Source organism: Gopherus flavomarginatus, chromosome 6 (genome assembly GCF_025201925.1).
Source record: "Gopherus flavomarginatus isolate rGopFla2 chromosome 6, rGopFla2.mat.asm, whole genome shotgun sequence".
Taxonomy (NCBI): domain Eukaryota; kingdom Metazoa; phylum Chordata; order Testudines; family Testudinidae; genus Gopherus; species Gopherus flavomarginatus.
The window spans coordinates 82,125,838-82,143,918 of record NC_066622.1 but is presented as its reverse complement, the minus strand read 5'-3'; the positions used below and the strand labels follow the sequence as shown (position 1 = coordinate 82,143,918).

The following is an 18,081-nucleotide window of genomic DNA, read 5'->3' as shown; positions in this document are numbered from 1 at the left end:
GGGGGTGCCAGTGTCAGGGCTGTGGTTGTAGGGGGTGGGGCGAAGGAGTCAAGCAGAGGGCTGGGTGTGTATGAAGGAGGTACAGGGCTCAGGGCAGGGGCCTGGGGGCTGTGCAGGGCTGCGGGGCTCAGGAGAGAGGGCTGGGTGTGTGTGTGTGGGGGAGGTCGAGTCAGGGCAGGGGGCTGGAGGGGAAATGCCCCTATTCCACCCCTTCCTTCCCCAAGGCCCTGCCCCCGCTTCTTCTCTGCCTCTGCCCTCACAAGGCCCATCAGCTGGCAAGGAAGGAGGGACAGTGAGGCAGAAGATGGACAGGAACCCAGCACACTACAGGAAGAGGCAGGTGAGCCAGCAGGACCAAGATTCTGCCCATAGGCATGTGCAGCACATTTCATTAATGTGTGCACCCAGGGAGCCCTGCCCTAACCCTGCCCCAATCCACTCCCTCCTACTTCCCCTCCCAACTGCCCCCCTCAGAACCCCCAACCCCCCTGCTCTTTGTCCCCTGACTACCCCCTCCTGGGACCCCTGCCCCTAACTTCCTCCCAGGACCCCACCCTCTATCTAAGCCTCCCTGCTCCTTGTCCCCTGACTGTCCCCCTAGGACCTTACCCCCTACCTGTCCCCGACTGCCCCGGCCCTTATCCAAACCCCCGCCCCCAGTCAGACCCCTGGGACTCCCATGCCTATCCAACCACTCCCCGCCCCGACAGGATCCCCAGAACTCCCAACCCATACAACACCCACTGCTCCCTGCCTGCCCCAATCCCTCTCTATACCCCTGCCTCCTGACAGGCTCCCCCAGAACTCCTGACTCGTTCAACCTCCCCCAGCTCCTTACCCCCTGACCACCCCTCCAGAGACCTCGCACCCTAACTGCCCCCCCAGGACCCTCCTTGCTCCCTGTCCCCATCCACCCCTGCCCCCTGACAGACCCCAGTGCTCCCATGCCCCATCCAATCCCCCTTGCTCCCTGAATGCCCCCTCTAGAGACCCCCACCCCTAACCATCCCACCCCCTTATCGAACCCACACTGCACCCTGTCCCCTGACTGCCCCTCATCCCTTATCTAACCCCCTTGGCCCTGGACCCCTTACCATGAGGCTCCTAGCAGGATGTTCTGCTCCACACAGAGCCAGAAATGCTGCCCCGCGGGAGTGGGCAGCCCTGCCCCTCAGAGCGCTGCCTGTGCAGTGGCATGGCTCCGGATAAGCAGGGAGCATCTCCCCAAAGAGCCAAACAGTGCCCCGCAGGAGCACGCAGCCCTGGCCCCCAGCGTGCTGCGTGCGGGGCAGCATGGCTCCAGGGGAGGCGGGGAAGGGCCGGCGGCTTGCTGTGCTCGGCCAGGCGCTCCAGCCCGGGAGCGCAGACCCTGTGGCTTGTTGCGCCGGGAGAGTGGGGCCATTTGCCCACTCCTACATTAGGGTGTGCCTGGGCACATCGGGCACACCCCGTGCACACGCCTATGCTTCTGCCTCCTGCCCCCGCGGGGGGAGCAGAGGGTGGAGGAGAGCGGGCCGGGTCAGGCTGGGCAGGATTTTTAATGGCACGCTGCTGCCTGCCAGAACTCCAGCAGGCAGCAATGTGCCATTAAAAATCAGCTCGCATGCCGTCTTTGGCATGCATGCCATAGGCTGCCTACCCCAATTATAGTGTGTTATTTTAACAAATAAAATATGCAGAATTTTAAAATACTGTGCACAGAATTTTTTATTTTTTGTTGCAGAATTTTTAAATTTTTTGACATAGAATTCCCCCAGGAATAGTGATAGCAGCAGCAACACCAACTCATCTATGCATTTTACACACTGCACAGGAAGACTGCAAAAGCAGTTTGTGGAGGGGGAAAGTTTTTTCCAGTATCTCTTAGCCTCCAGTATCAGTTCCAATAGGGAAAAGATGTGTCAGAGAGACAGTGGCTGAGTGGCTTTTGTGCCTTTTAAGGGAGAATGTGGCCTTCGCTATGCAAAATAACTCAGACATCAGACTTACTGCTTAAAAGGCACAATCTGCATACAACCAGTTTATGAGGAGAAGTGATTGAATTGCCTTGGCTGAACAAAGTGTTGCCATAATTTAGGGAAGATATCAAGAGTTCCAAGTAGAACACTCAGGGGAAGGCAGATGGCAAAATTCAGACATTACAAGACACATGTCACAACAGGCCAGAGTGAGGCTGTATAAGGGTAAGGGCAGAGCTCCGATCTGCTACTGCCAATCCCAACACAGGAAGCTCAGAGGAGATAAAGAGAGGAAATAAATGAGCATGAATCGGCCCTATGACAGTCAATAAGTAGGGAATGGGAAATATGCTCCTATTTTTGAATATATCCTTCAGGGAATGTAGTAAAGGCTTCTTGGACTCATTTCACCACCAGCCTTCCCATTCCATCTGTTTGCAAAGTTCTGTTAATTCTTTGCTGTATACTCTAAATCAAATACTTGGACTCTCTTTCAATAATTAAGCAAAACCTCAAGACAACCCAGCATGCACCAGCCACCACGGAATACTCACTTTAAAGAAAACCACCTCTTTATTTCATTATAGTTGTCTAAAATTCTGAAACATGATGCTGCAGACCATTACTGTAGTTTTGCTTATAAAAACAAAAAGCTCCTCCACGATCAGGAACCCATGTACCCCTCAGTAGCCTGGGGGTGGGAAGCCCTAGCACATAGGTGTGGGGACAGAGACAAAGAAAGAAGTCAGTCTCTGTATGGCTTTTTTAAACTCCCATCAAAGAGGCTAATACAACTGTGTCCTGAGCATAGCTACATGTGCCCACACAAGAGAACAAACCACTCCCTTGGGCCCGGTATGCACCCGGTCAGTCTAAATTAGAGAGGAGAGCAAACTGAACAGTGGCAATTCCCATGCAGAGAGGAGAACCTGGCTCTGCCCTTCCCTGCCAGCTAGTAAACCAGGTTTGCACCAGAAACAGATTATTTCCACCCCCATCAAACAAGGGGTGGCCAGTGAGAAAAGTCAGTCTGTTACAGATCCCTCCCTGGTCTGCTCATGGGGTGGTGCAGTGGCAACCCCTCACCTCTTACTCAGGACACAGTGAACATTTGCAGCATAGCCTATGGCATTCAGCATACCTCTGGCCTGTTTGCCCACTTAAATCACTGTATAATCATCTGCAAAACCAATGGTTAAACAGTAGTTCTCTCTTCCACGTCCATCTCAAGGGCAAGTCTCTCCCCAGTGTCCTTGGTCACAAGGTAGAAAGAGCAGCAAGGGACTGACAGTGAGTTAGTCTCAGATCACTGACTTTTCCTCCTAAGTTGGCAACCTGCTCCCTCACATTTACATAGGTATTTTTAAGATTCATATTAAAACTTGGTTAAAAGAAGTACAATTTAATACAGTGAAGACTGCTTACTGTCAGGGGACTGGATGGTTTAGAGGATACATGATAGTATACAGAGCTTTTCCCCTCTAGGTCACTGGCTCAACTCTACTCCAAGCCCACATGGCCCGATTCTCAGAGCACTAATTTTAATGGGATTTGTGGGTTCTCGCCACCTCTAAGGGGGAGGCCTATAGTGTCACTACATGCTGTTGCCACCTGATGGCCTACAGCTTGGGACCTGTGTGAAGCAAACGGCTGGTCTTCACCCCAACCCTTGTGGAAAGACACCTATCCACATCTCTTCTACACAACCTCACCACTTCAACCGAAACCACCATTGGCAATCTCAGCAGAGAAGGCAAAGATTAAGGAAGAGCTTCTCAAAAGGCACAAGTCAGTGGGAGCTGGGTACCTAACTGTCCTTTATGTCTTTGAAAAATCTCCTTCCTCCCTCCCCCACCCCACCCCCACCCCCACGGTGACACAGAGTGTGGCACTCCCTAGTGGTGGTCCCCTCCAGTTCAGAATTGAGGTCCACTGTTGAAGCAATGGGTGTGAGGGAGCTGGAGCTTACTCTGTCCCTGCCTGCACGCTACCTGTTACTCCTGAGGGAATTCTGCAACAAAAATTAAAAATTATGCACATAATAATTTAAAATTCTGCAAAATTCTGGAAATTTTATTGGTCAATAAATAAATGTGGCTCCAGCACGGTAGTGAGTAGCTCAGGCCACTGGCTACATTGAGGTGGGAGATCACTTTGAAGCCCCCACCAGCCTGCAATACAGAGACTCGGCAGGGAGGCTGCACCTGATCCTGACACAGGTGCAGCTGGTTGGGGGATCAGTGGGATAGGGACTTGGGCGTGGAAGGCTGGGAGGGGTCCAAGTGTATGGGGGCAGGGCTTGTCAGGGTGAGAGTTTGATGGGCCTGTTTAATGGGGGAGCCCCAGCTGCTGCCGAGGGGATGCTGCATGGTGGGCTCCCACTTCCCCCCACCCTCTCCCCTTTTCCTCTCCATCCCCCTCCCCTCACTCTCACATTCACCTCCCACCTGCCCTATTCCACTCCTACTTCCTTCCCCATTGCCTCTTCCCCCCACCCACCCCGTATCCAGCCCCACCACAGGCACTCACTGTTGCACAGAATAGAGAACAGGAAGGCTCCCAGCACACAGAAAGGGAGAACAACTGGCACTCAGAATCAGGAGGCGGGACTCAGCTGCAGAGTCAGTGGAGCAGAGACACAGCCTCCTTCAGCTAGGCAGCACTGCATTTGCAGAATGGGGGCGAGGGGGAAGTGGTACGTAACCCCATGTGCCCCCCAATGCGTCCCCCCATGCCTTGCCTCTGTTTGGAGGGGGTAATCCCCCCCAAAAAACTGCACCCATGGTTTCCCTTTGCTTCTCTGCCATTTTCTGTTGGGAAACACACAAAATCTGCGGCGGGGGGTCATGGCACATTTTGTCTCACAGAATCCCCCCAGCAGTAAGGACTTGTTCCATGATCATAGTATTTCAATCTGTCTGTCTCTTTCCATAAGAACTAAATTCACTCAAGCATACAACTCTTTCCAATATTATGCGGTGTAGGGACTAAGTAGACCCTATAATTAAGTGGTTGGTAGACTAATTGCTCTGTTTTATTAACTGGTGAGTAATAACATAATTGCTAAGGTGGAAATATCCTAATAAGTGACCAAAATACAAGGCAGGTTTTACATTCAGTAGAGTATCAAACAGATCGTGAACAGCAGATGTGTGAATGGCAGGCTTTTCCTTCCTCCCTTTGAAAGAATGACTTTAATCTCCAGGAAATGAAACACTGACTTGAGCATGTTGGTGATAGATGTTTCCCCCTCCCATGCAATGCTGCTGTATCAGTATCTGCAAGATTCCTGCTAGTCCATTTCCGGGCTTCTCTTGACCACAGACCACCTATCTAGCCAAATTTATTTTTGATCTGCGGGGCCAGATTCTCATCCTGTGTAAATCAGCATAACCCCATCTGTTAATGGATGTATGCTGATTTACACCAGCTGAGAATTTAGTCCATAAAATTGACAAATGGAGACAAAGAGAAACGAAGCTCATTTTCACATGGGAGCAAATCTGGGATTGGAAACAAGATTTTCAGACATGCAAAACTCGTGCTTTAGCTGACTGCCTCCTGGGACACATCTAACACAAAGACACGTAATTACAGCAAAACTCTCTGAATTAACCCCCAAATCCATCGCAATACCTCTCTGCACAAAAAGCATCCAGGTCTCCGCACAGCCATGATCACTGCACCATTCTTCTTCCATAGCTCACCTGCCTTGAATGTTCTTTCTTCTGCTTATAAGGGAGAAATAGCATGAATTATGGCATCTATTTATATAACTAGAACAACTTCTGATGAACACTAAGCATGGTGAAAGATTCCCAGTTCAGTATTCCACATAGGTTTATATTCTAATTGAGACAGAGGGGGAGATTTTCAAAGTGTATTTAAATTCCAATTAAATGTATATAAAAAAAGTCCATTTTAAAGTATCAGTTTTATTAAGATCCCTGAATTTATAGCACTTTTCAAAGACAGGTATGAACTGTCATCTCTAGTTTTGCACATAGGAGTCAGCTCCCAGCTCTGCCAAACATCCCAACTTTCCATCCCCTGCTTGGTTGCCTCCAACTGTATTTATTAGTAGTGCACATTTTGAATAATATTGCCTATGTTCTGAAACAAGAGCTATTGCCACAAACAGCAGTCCATCAGTTTGTGCCATAGAATGAAACTCCTCTCATTTTTAGATTTTCCACTATGTTATGCAAGTTTTGTGCTAGTATATCTCTACTGAACTGAACAGTCAAAAGTAAGCAATGCAGAATCAGGCCTTATGTCTGGAAATAGCATTATGGTGTATAAGTTACTTCCCAGTCAATCACAAAACATCCTCTTTCAGTCCCCCTGTGTACATCTGTGAATTAAATGTCAATGTGTTCACTTGAATTTTTCCCCGCCATTCTGCAGTAATAGGCAATATTAATGACATTGAAAACTCTAAAGGGGCATTCTCTGTTTTAATCTTTATTAACTTCTGTGTGTGACCTTGCACACCTGAATAATTCTCCACCTTGTTTTGGGCTTTTGTAATAGAATTAAACTGCACAGAACCTTGGGCAAGGTTTTTAAATTTTTTGTTTATGTTTACTCAGTCTGTTTTCATCCTTTAGCTCCTATCACAGGAAGTGGCAACCTTTGGCCCGCGGCCTGCCAGGATAAACACCCTGGTGAGCCAGTTTGTTTACCTGTTTGTCCACAGGTTCGGCCGATCACGGCTCCCACTGGCCACGGTTCACTGCTCCAGGCCAATGGGGGCTGCAGGAAGCAGCGCAGGCTTAGGGATGTGCTGGCCGCCGCTTCCCATCACCCCCACTGGCCTGGAGCAGAGAACCGCGAACAGTGGGAGCTGCGATTGACCAAACCTGCGGATATAGCAGGTAAACAAACCCGCCCAGCCTGCAAGGGTGCTTACTCTGACGGGTTGTGGGCCAAAGGTTGCCAATCTCTATCCTATCATCAGGCACGTGATGGTTTGGACAAGCTGGAAAAAAGTGCTCTTTGTGAAATAAGCAACAAAATCAACATAAAAAAACATTTTGTATGTTAGGCAGAAAAATTATCTAGCTGACATGAGGAATGATCAGAAAGTAGCGAAGTCTGCAAAAGACGACACAGAACTGTAGAGGAAGCCACATGGCCTAATGGAGAGCGCACTGGATAGGATTCAGGAAAGCTGGTTCTATTCCCAGCTCTGCCATTGACCTTGGGCAAGTCACTTCACCACTCTGTGCCTCAATTTCCCTATCTGTAAAATGGGATAATAATACTGACCTCTTTTGTAAAGTGCTTTGAGATATATGGATGAAGAGTGCTAAATAAGAGCTGAGTATTATCATCATTTATCTGGCAGCCATTCAGTCAAAATTAGACGCATCTTATTTGTTCAGAGAGGTCTGTCACTTCAGCACCATACTTCCCTTCTCAAGAAGGGTCAGCTACTGCCCACATCATTTACTGAAGCAGGGAAAGAAAAGAGTGGTCTGATGCTCTCCCTAAACTGCTAATAGATAGGGTTTAGCCTGAGACAACTCTCTCTTCCAAACACACTCTACTTGTCCTAGGAACCTTTGTTTTCAACCCTGGCCTTGAACGGTAAGATTAGCTCTACCTAGGTACTTTTATAAAGTCCATCACTGTAGAATGTGAGCTCAGATTTCCAGAGGAAGCCAATTCTTACCTTCTCCCAGAGATTTTAGCTCGGTCGTCTCTAAAAACTCCAACGAAGCTGCCTCCGGTTTGGAGAGAAACAAGTCGGTGTTAGCAAGAAGAATCCCTGTCACGGCAACGCCAACAGCCCCAAGGCCGATAGACCACATCCCCATGGTGAAGAGCTCCAAGTCTGGCAGGGAAGACATTTCTGGAAAAAAGAGGAGGAAGAAAGAATTATTCCAGCTGCTGAATAGATTCCAAGGAGAGAGGAGGGAGAGTTAAGAAGAAGTCGTCAGCCAGTGGTGCCCAACCTTATTACACTGGAGAGCCACATAAACCTAAGCAGAAGCTTGTGTGGGCCAAACTGATTCTACATATTTTAATAAGATTTAAAGTCACCTGTATTGATTTATATTTTAAGTTCAGCTTGTTTTGTATGTATTTAGATAGGTTGTTTCCATGTGCAGTATTGTCTATTTACATACGTGTGTAAACTAAAATGATGTAAACGTGACAACAAAACGCTAGTGAATCGATTAGTAGATTGTATTGAAGCAGGCTGCGGTCCTTATGAAATACTTTGGTGGGCAGTGTACAGCCCGTGGGCCATAGGCTGGGCACCCCGGATAACACCTTTTGGCATAGCTAAAAGGATGGTCTGATGGTTACGGAAATCTACGTTCAATCCCAGCCCTAACCCAGACTGCCTCATCAGTAAAACAGGGTATTATTACTTCCCTGCCTCACAGGGGTATGAAGAATAAATACAGCCTGCGAGGCATTCAGCTATTATGGCATTCTGCTGTGTAGAATGATTGTTAGAAAAGGGATTCCCTAACTACAGTAACAAAAGATGACATTAGGATTACTCTGCAATGCATGTTAAGCCATTACTGTAAAACATGGCAGATAGTTTAAACCAAAGGAATGTTGGTAGGGCTACTATGGGCCCTGCCTTTTTTTGGTCTTGATGATATTTTAGAAAAGTTCAGAGGATTTCGCAAATATGCTACAGTGCGTCTATGAGAGAAAGAACAGAACATCGAGATATAGTTCATCACAGTTGGCTGTCTCTGCTTCAACCCTAAACTGAAGCTGCAGAGTGAGACAGAGCAGATCTGTCAGTTCGGAGCGCTGATGCAGAAACATCTAAGCCTTTGACATATTCAGATCACCATATATGATCCAGCCTTACAAAAACACTCCAGACAGCTCCTACTGCCTGTTAAGGCCTCTGCAATTTAGCCTTGATAACTAGATTCCATTTATCAGTTTGTTCCTGACATGTCAGGAACAAACAACTTAACCTTAGCCTGGCTGGTTGAAATAGATAAAGCCAAAATGGAAACAAACTGTGCTGACTGTCCAGGGCCGTCCTTAAGATTTATGGTGCCCTAGGCGAGATTATTAAACTGGTGCCCCGTGCCTGTCTTGCTCTTAGCAACACAAACATAAGCTTACAGTATTGGAAAACTTGCCACATGCATGTTATTAAAACCAGTTTAACTTAATTAAGCACACTGTAATGCTGATGGACTAGCACTAAAGAAGTAGCACTATAGAAAAATTCTGATTGACAGAATGATGCAAATAATATTTTTTTTAATTTGTCAACATTTTATTGGAAATTTATATGAAGAGGTATTGAAACAAGGATTAGTTTTTAATTAAAAGCAATCTTTCTGGCTTTTTTTGGCTGCAAAAATCAGTAATAATGTCATCGTATGACAAAGACAAAGTGATGTCTTGTTCAATTGCAAGAATAACAAGACCAGTCAAGTGTTCCTGACTCACTGTAGAGCGGAGATAGTTTTTAATGAGCTTTAGTTTTGAAAAACTACGTTCTCCTGATGCTACTGTTACAGGAATTGTCAGTAGAATACGAGTGGCAATGTACATATTAGGATATATGTCAACAAGTTTGCTGGTATGAGTAAACTGTACAATGTCCATCATCGATTTTGCATGTGGCAACAACTCAATTTTTCGTACAGTTCAAGTCCATTTAAATCAAAATGATCACCATGCTTCAGGAGGCTCTCTAGGTCAGGGGTCCCCAACGCGATGCCCGCAGGTGCCCCGGTGCCCATAGGGGCCTCTCAGTGCACCCACATACTGGCCGGAGGATGAGCATCTGCCGAAATGCTGCCGAAATTCAGCATCATTTCGGCGGATGCTTGTCTGCCACCACGGTCCTTCATCTGGTGCCCGCCAGATAAAAAAGGTTGGAGACCACTGCTCTAGGCTCTTGCACTTTGTCATTAGTTGCTCTTGTTTTCCTATTTCATTGAATTTAGTCCTGCTCAGCCCGCTGCCAGCTGAGTGAATGGAACCCCAGGCTGACAGTGGGTTGAGTGGCTCAGCCGGGGTCTCAGCAGCCAGTCTGCTCAGCCACTGCCAGCCTGGGGTTTCTTGGGGGTCCCTAGGCCAGCAGTGGGTGCTGAGTGGCCCCGGGGGCCAGGACCCTGGGTGCCAACGGGGCAGCAGCCGGAACCCCAGAGCAGTGGTGGGCTGAGCCGCTCAGCTCGCCGCTGAGTGCTATCAAATATCAGCTTGCGGGCCGCCTTTGGCTCATGTACCATAGGTTGCCGACCCCTGCTCTATACACTAGTAAGGAGATGAGCATATTACATTGTTGGAGGGCTCTATTTAGCAGTAACAGGGCTATAGGAAAGTCAGTCAACATTTTTTGTTTCTCTGATGAAAACTGGCCCACTCCCTTCCCCATATCAAACTTGTCACAAATAATTATCAACAACTTAATTTTCTGTTTTTGGCAAAGATATTGATTTTTAAAAAAAATATTGAAATTGAATTCAGGATTGTTAGCAAGCATTTTTGGCAAACAAAGTTGTTAAATGACACTTTAAATGGCAACACAGTACTGCTTTCATGCTTGGCTCACCCCCCAGCCTGCTGGTCCAACAGCTGCAGTAGAGGAGGAGATAGGTGGAAAACTGAAGGACCCCAAAATCCACCTCTTGGGGTGCAGAGTGGCAACAGCAGCAGCAAACCCTCAGGTCCGATCACATGCCAATGGGCACCACCGCCAGCCCAACGGACCATGGTGAAGTTAGCACAGCATCTGATCTCAGGGACGGGGCACCCATGGAGCCACAGCAGCTCATCCTGCCCTTTGCAGCTCCCCCCAGATGAGATGGATCACTGCCAGCCCAGGGGAGAGATGCGCTCCCCAGTTAGGGTGATCAGATCCAGATGTCCTGATTTTATAGGGCCAGTCCTGATATTTGGAGCTTTGTCTTACATAGGCACCAATTACCCCTATCTAGGGTGACCAGACAGCAAGTGTGAAAAATCAGGACGGGGGTGGGGGGGAAATAGGAGCCTATATAAGAAAAAGACCCAAAAATTGGGACTGGCCCCTATAAAAGTGGGACATCTGCTCACCCTACCCCAACCCCGTCCTGACTTTTCGCACATGCTATCTGGCTATCCCCAGCCCAGCCCTATGCAACCATTCCAATCCTGGCTGCCTGCCGAGGAAGTGAGTTACTTTCACGTTCATTCCTCAGCAGGCAGCCAGCCAGCCTCCCCTCCCTCCCAGCACCTCACCAACCCAGCCCTGATGGAGGGGAGGGGGAGGAGAGGGGTGCTCCGTGGGGGGGAGGGAGAAACAGGGGGGGTGCTCTGTGGGGCAGAAGAGAGAAGAATGGATGTTATGGGGGACAACAAAGGATACTGCCAGAGCCGCTGAGCCTGCCTCACCTCACGCCGGGGGAAAGAGAGTCACACTCACAGGTGATTTCCTTCCCCCACCCCTTCCCAGAGACACCAGCAGCCAATCCCCTCCCTCAGACTGTGCTGCGTTCGGCTCTCTCTAGGACCCAGCAGCCCTGCTCTTACATACTCCACTGCTTCCCGTCTGTTCAGGCTCTCGCAGAGCAGTGCCCCCAGATCTAGTGGTGCCCTAGGCAGCTGCCTATTCTGGCTATGGCTAAGGACAGCCCTGTGACTGTCTCAGAGGCAGCCACTGGATCTTATGAACATATCTGCACCTCACCAAAATGTTGGTGCCACTTTCTCTGTAGCTCATATTGTTTTATTAAAGGCTAGACATATCCTCCCTGAAGGGTCCCAAACGCCCCATTTTTACTCCTGCCAACATTCAAAGAGTCGGCCCAGGCTACCTCTCCTGGAAGCACTGTTTCAGTGAGAGAGCAGCAGTTATGAACTTTGCACAGAAGCAAATATAAGCCTGTTGCTATCGAAGGGAATAGTGGAATCCAACAAATTAACTGAAAATGGTACAGAAAAAAGATTGATTGGATTTTGTTGGTTATGCATCAAAATGCTTTGAGAATGGAGATTCCCTGACACCATCTTCCCCCTCTCCCTTTAAAGGTAGGCTCTCAGTTAGAAGTGGTAAAAATCCTAATTCCAGAATTGCTAGTATTTGCTGCAAAACTGTTAAAGGAATTTGGAAGCATTTAATCATTGTTTCTTGTGCTGCATTCAGTCTCAGCCTCTTACATATCTTGTATTTCAGGACACTGAATGGGAGACAAGGCCGGTTTACACAAACGTAGCAGATAAGAGAGCAAGGTCTAGCCAGTTGCATCTCTTCTTTCCAATGTAGAAGTCTTCAAATGATGTCAATCCTGATTTCCCCTATGTGTGTTTTTAGATGCAATGGCTTTTCAACATAAGGCCATATCATGACAGTGATTTTTAAATTGGTGATCACCTGTTGAAACTGGCTGGCCAGTGAATGCAATTTACTAAGGCCATTTTAGAAATGGTCTGTAAAACTCTGAAAAGGAATTAACTGAGTCAGAGATCAAACTCATTATACAAACTGCCAGAGCGTGTTTGTATAATGTAACCTGATATTGCAATAAGTATTCAGAGGTCCATTGAGAGAGAAGATTTTTGGTATCCCCACTGATCCATAACTCTGCTCCACTGAGCCTGTCCTTCCTATCATAAACTAAGCAGTCTACTTTTTAGGTTTGAGTCTTGTCTGGTCCTGTGTAATTAATTATTAGGTGTGGGGGTGGTGGATGATAAAAGTGGAGGTTAACACCCACCCGCTCCTATTTTGCCAGACAAAAGCAGTATTGTACCATGCTTGATTCCTCAGAAGATTACTGACAGTGGCTGGGGCAGATTATCTTTCAAGAACAAATGTGATTGGAAAAATTTTTTCCCACAAACCACTATCCCCTATCATGTCTTTTAAAAAGCCACAGTCGGATCACCAGCAGGTATAAATGGAGCTATGCTGATTTATACACACTTCAGATCTGGCCTGCAGTTTACAATTCTATAAGGAGTTGGTTTTCATTCCAATAGAAAGGACAGCATTAGCCTGGACCAAGAGACAAAACTTTTTCAGCTGTACTGCGATAATTTTGATGTTTCTTTCTCGGCTAACAGAAAGGCTGTTCTAGAGAAACTAAGAGCAAACCTACTGATCAAGTAAATAGGGGCATGGAAGAAATAGCTTGCTCCACAATAACATGAAACTCCTGCTTCAGCTCAGCTGTGTGCAAATCAACAAACAGTGAAGTGTACTAAATAATGCACATGTGCAGCGGCAACTACCATGATCAATAAAACACTAGCAGACAGAAGATCCTGAGCCCTGAAACATCTGTTCTACTGCTTAGCAAGTTAGAGATAGTTTTCTCTTTAGTCTCACTGCCCATATCTGTAACATTGCTTTTTCTATTTCCACAGATCAGTAGCAGCTCTTGTAATACGTCTCAAAGTGATCCGAAGCTCCACAATATTAATGCTTTTTGATTCAAAGCCATGAGGAGTTTTACATGTAAAAAACCCACAGCATCCCATAATAGCAGACTGTTAACATTTTAGAATAATGCACTCACCAGAACCCATGGGGCCAGTGTGCGCATACACCTCACCAACTTTAACACTTGAACTCCATTTGAATCAGGAGAGAAACAGGAATGGTCCAGAGGAGAAGGCAGACAGCTACTGTGTGCTACTGCTAGTCCTGAGGAGTTTCCTTAGGCTGTTCCTCCTAAAGAAGGCAGATTAGGTGGGCAGGACCAGGCAGGATTCCAGCAAGGAAACTTTTATGTTACTGCCAGTGCGTAAGTCAGAACGTTTTTGAGCAATACTCATCACATTCAAATGCGGTTGGATTACAAGATAACAGTTGTCCCTCAAGAGATGAGACTCTTAAAAGGTATTCTGTTTAAGATACTGAGAAGTTTTAAGCCATCTAGGTTATAGTGTTACTCTCCTAGGTGGTGGTGGTGAGGCAGGGTCACAGGCAACCCAAGGGAACACTATAGCATTGAGGAGAGGGTTCTGTACTATAACGGAGGCCGCTTCATGCAGAATTGTTACTGAAGATTTTTAATGGTAAATATTCTCCCCCCAACTCTTCATGTTTTGTTCAATTCTACTTTTAACCTCCCCTCTTCCACGGACTGATAAAGCAATTCTGTGACTCTGGAAACAAAGCAGCACTACTGGAAGGAAGGTTCAACAACATACAAGACTAAGTTTTCAGAACTGGCTGCCTAAATCACACAATTAACCCTACTGTGTACACATCAGGTTACTAGTATTGCCTGAAGCTTCCATTCACTACAGCAGGGGTTGGCAACCTTTCAGAAGTGGTGTGCTGAGTCTTCATTTATTCACTCTAATTTAAGGTTTCATGTGCCAGTAATACATTTTAACGTTTTTAGAAGGTCTCTTTCTACAAGTCTCTAATATATAACTAAACTATTGTTGTATATAAAGTAAATAAGTTTTTTTACATTTTTAAGAAGCTTCATTTAAAATTAAATTAAAATGGAGAGTCTCCTCAGAACGGCCAGTTCCCACGTACGCTGACCCTGTCTACAATTGGGTTATTCTGAAAATCTCACCACCGTGGTAGCACCAGTGCCGTTTACCCAGTGCTAGCAACACATGCCTACCAACGAGTAAAAACACACAAGACAGCTGTAGTAAATCATGCCATACATATGCTAGGTGGTAGCAGCATCTTCATAAGCCTCTGCATGTGGCATAGCCACTAGAGAGGGACAAAGCCACACTTAGCATGGGCTACAAACACACAGTCAGTTTCTGCCTACCTACAGCCAGCATGTAGGCTAGCCAGCTTTCTAGAAGTCTTATCAAATTAACTCTTTCTGCACATTACCAAATCTATTGTGGACTGTCACTCTTTCTACCACAAGCATTCAGAGAAGAAACATAAAAACAAATGAGAGAACCTTTTAACAAGTTGTTGAGGTGTGAACATAAGTGTTTCTCCCACCATGGAGAAGATCTTTATTCACTACTGTTTAAGAACTCTCTCCTTTTAGGTCATTTCCTGTATCAAGCATTCTGGTCAGCTAGGCTTTTATACAGCACTCATCAGCATAGCATCTAGCCCAAGAGAACTCCATTGTGTCAAATAAGCAATGCTATGTTCCACCGTTCTTTCAAAGAAAGGGAGTTTGAGGCCAGATCACATGGTCTAACAGCATTCCCTCTCTTTATAAAGACTTGTTAACAAAATCCCTGTTCCCTGGCTTCCCATTCCCCTCCAGGGAAAACATCAGCAACTGAAGATCTAGCATAGCCCTCTACTCCTCTCACTTATCCAAAGTTTCCAAGCCCCACATGTGGTATTCAAAAAGTGAATGATAATGAGTTAGATACTGTGCTAGGGTGAATGCAGAGCCCTGCTCAGCCACGAACTGGAAAAATCCTCATAGCTCTTGAGGGATGTGAAAAGCGGAGAACTGGCAGTGTCCATCTAGTGGGATTCTATGGGTTTGATTTTCAGAAGAGCTGAGTTCCCCAAACTCCAACAGGGGCTGCAGGGGTTCTCTGTATGCTGCAGAGCCAAGCTCTGTGGAAGCTGGTGGATAGGCAGGAGTGTAGCCACTAGAACTGTAAACTGTGCAGAAATACTGTTCCCAAAAGGAACCCCTCAGGGCTCTCTTCTCCTGCTTAAATCCTGTGGAAGCTGCCATGAATGCAAGTTCAGACTGAGAATTTCCTTCTTTTGCCCTGTGCCTTTGAACTTTGTGAGCTTGGCTCGACGCTTAGGATTTTAGCTTTAGTGTCTGTCACAGTCTCCAAACCCAGAGCACTAGCAACTGTTTCTTTTGTCAGAGGGAAGAAAGCTCTGTTAATTACTGTTGCACAATTTCTATTATCATTGTTTGTGGTGTATCAAGTAGGGCCTCATTGTTCTAGGCTCTGTACAGACATGCTGTAAAGAGATAGTCCCTCACAATCAAGGTTGTGACAAGAAATAGATGATGACATGCACAAATAGCTATAGGAAGGATGAGGTAACAGTAATGTGCACAAACTGACATAGTGTCATACAAGGTCTTAGGGACCTTCACTGACACTAAAAGGGTTCTGATGAGTCCCTGCTATAGTTTACATCAAATGTATGTAGCATCTCAGATCTTAGCAACACAGAATAAACTACTCTTCAACAATACCTAGAATCGCCCACTTTCCTTTTATTCATTTTGTTGTTCAGCTTATATATTGTCTAATAAGAGGGAGAACTAGTAATATTGAAACACCAGAACAGGTAAAATAAGTCATCACACGAAGTGCAGCCAGTAGAAGTAGCTGTTAGATTTCAAAGCCACTGTGAGATGAGTAGACTGGTGAAAGGATTATAGCATCAGAAGTAGTTCAGCCAATCACACAAATGACTTGAATTCATTTTATATAATGCACCACTAACACATCAAGAATGGAGATCAGTTTTGCAATCATACAAAAGTGGGGATAAAGGGACAAATTCAACCCTTTGAGGAACAGAAGCAAGTCCTTCAGAGCAGGGACTGTGTCTTTTGTATGTCGTGCAATGTTCCATGGACATTTATGGAGCTATACAAGTATTTATTAGTCATCAAAGTTCAAGTCTTTTGCTCCTTGATACAGGACTCCAATGTCAGTGCAGTGCTGACAGATGTCTGTCAATCAGTAACAAAAAGAAAACAAGTTTTACCTCCACCTCTCTCTTCCTCAGTCCAACAGATTTAAACCTTTTTAAAAAGCAATTCCAAAGCCAGTTTTATTGAAGAGTGATAGCTCCTTACTCTGATACTTCAATCATTCATCTGAATCACCTCAACGGGTTTTCCCCACACCCCTCCAGCAACCACTGCAAAGCAAAGAGCTTGAGCTTTGAAGCTGTAGCAGTTTGCAGATGCCAATGTTTCTAGGGCAAGTCAAGATGCCTTCTTGCAGATTCAGCACTTGGCAACCAACAATCCATTTCCATACATGCACAATTTTCATTAGGGAAAAATTAAATTAAGCAATCTGGTCTGGTTTTCAAATACACTAAAGTTAAAAATTTACTACCAGAAGCCCAAATTACTCCAGAACACAAATACCACATGATGCTAGTGCTTCTCTCTTCTCAGCTGAGAGATCTTGTGTAGAAGCCATTGTACTGGAACTCAGGAGATCTAGGTCCAATTCCAGTTCTGCTACAGATTCCTTATGTGGCTCAAAGCAGATCATTTAATCTCCGAGTTTGAGCTCCCCATCTGTCAAATGGGACTAGGAATAACTCCTTGATCCTACCTGTTATCTGTCTTGTCTGTTTAGATTGTGAAACCTACCCTGGGATCCTTGTGTACATTTTGTGTTATCAAAATGGCCTTGGTCCCACACAAGAAAGATGAAGCTTAGCAATGTTGTGGACTGACTGTAGAGCAAGGCAGAGATTGCTACTAATGCACCTCCCCTTACACAATACGTTTGAACAAGTCCAGCCTGTCATCACAATTCAGGTCACCAAGGGTTTATCTACTGCACAGCTCTGCTGCTCCCTCCTCCCAATCTCTAACCCTGTTTCCTCAATCGCTCAGATGATAAACATGGCAGTTTCCTGCGGGCCAATGATAAGCCCCTTTGCGAGGATACAAAGTTAAACAACCAGCATCAGGCAGATTTTCCAATCCGACCATCTGGCCCCACGCTAATTAGACCCTCAGAAGCCCCGCTTAAGAGTCAGCAAAGGAGGATCCCGAGTTCCTTTGGGGAGGCACTACAAGGAGAGATCGCTCCCCTCTCCCAGGCACCGACCTACAACTTCCAACCCAGCCCCCTTTGCTGTATGCAGCTCTGCGGGATCGTGCTTCAGCCCCCCTCCAACCTGACATGCGGGGTGCAAGAGACGGAGTCAGGAGAGCCACCGCCTGCCGCCTCCTTGCATTTTCTACACCCTGGTTCGCCAGCCCGCTCTCCCCGGCTGGGACTCAGGCTGTTTAGCTGCAGCCCCTCCAGCACTGCAGCGATCGCTGGGCCCGCCAGCCCCGGCCGGGGTGGGAGAGGCCGCTGATACTCACACGGGAGCTGCATCCCGACAGCTCACGTGCGCAGGGAAGCCGCAGCGATGACTCCTCCCTACTCCCTTCACAGCACCTGGGAGCCGGGCCCCCGCCTCGGCGCGTCTGCAGACAGATCGCTCGCAGCCCCCGCGCGGCGCAGCGTGGCA

General features: G+C 46.7%; 1 protein-coding gene across 4 annotated transcripts in view; it reads right to left on the bottom strand.

Annotated features, from left to right (window-relative positions):
• Positions 1–18,081, bottom strand: part of PRXL2A (peroxiredoxin like 2A) — a 26,517-nt gene extending 8,436 nt beyond the window's left edge. The window contains exons 1-3 of one of the 4 annotated variants that reach the window (XM_050959135.1): positions 17,933–18,081; positions 7,636–7,815; positions 5,595–5,689 (exon numbers count right to left, since the gene is read on the bottom strand). In XM_050959135.1, the coding sequence (XP_050815092.1) occupies positions 5,595–5,689; positions 7,636–7,813 (273 nt within the window). In that variant the 5' untranslated portion in view covers positions 7,814–7,815; positions 17,933–18,081. Of the gene's footprint in view, positions 1–5,594; positions 5,690–7,635; positions 7,816–13,459; positions 13,652–17,739; positions 17,855–17,932 lie in introns of those variants that run through there. The other 3 variants (XM_050959134.1, XM_050959132.1, XM_050959133.1) reach the window with 3 other exon arrangements.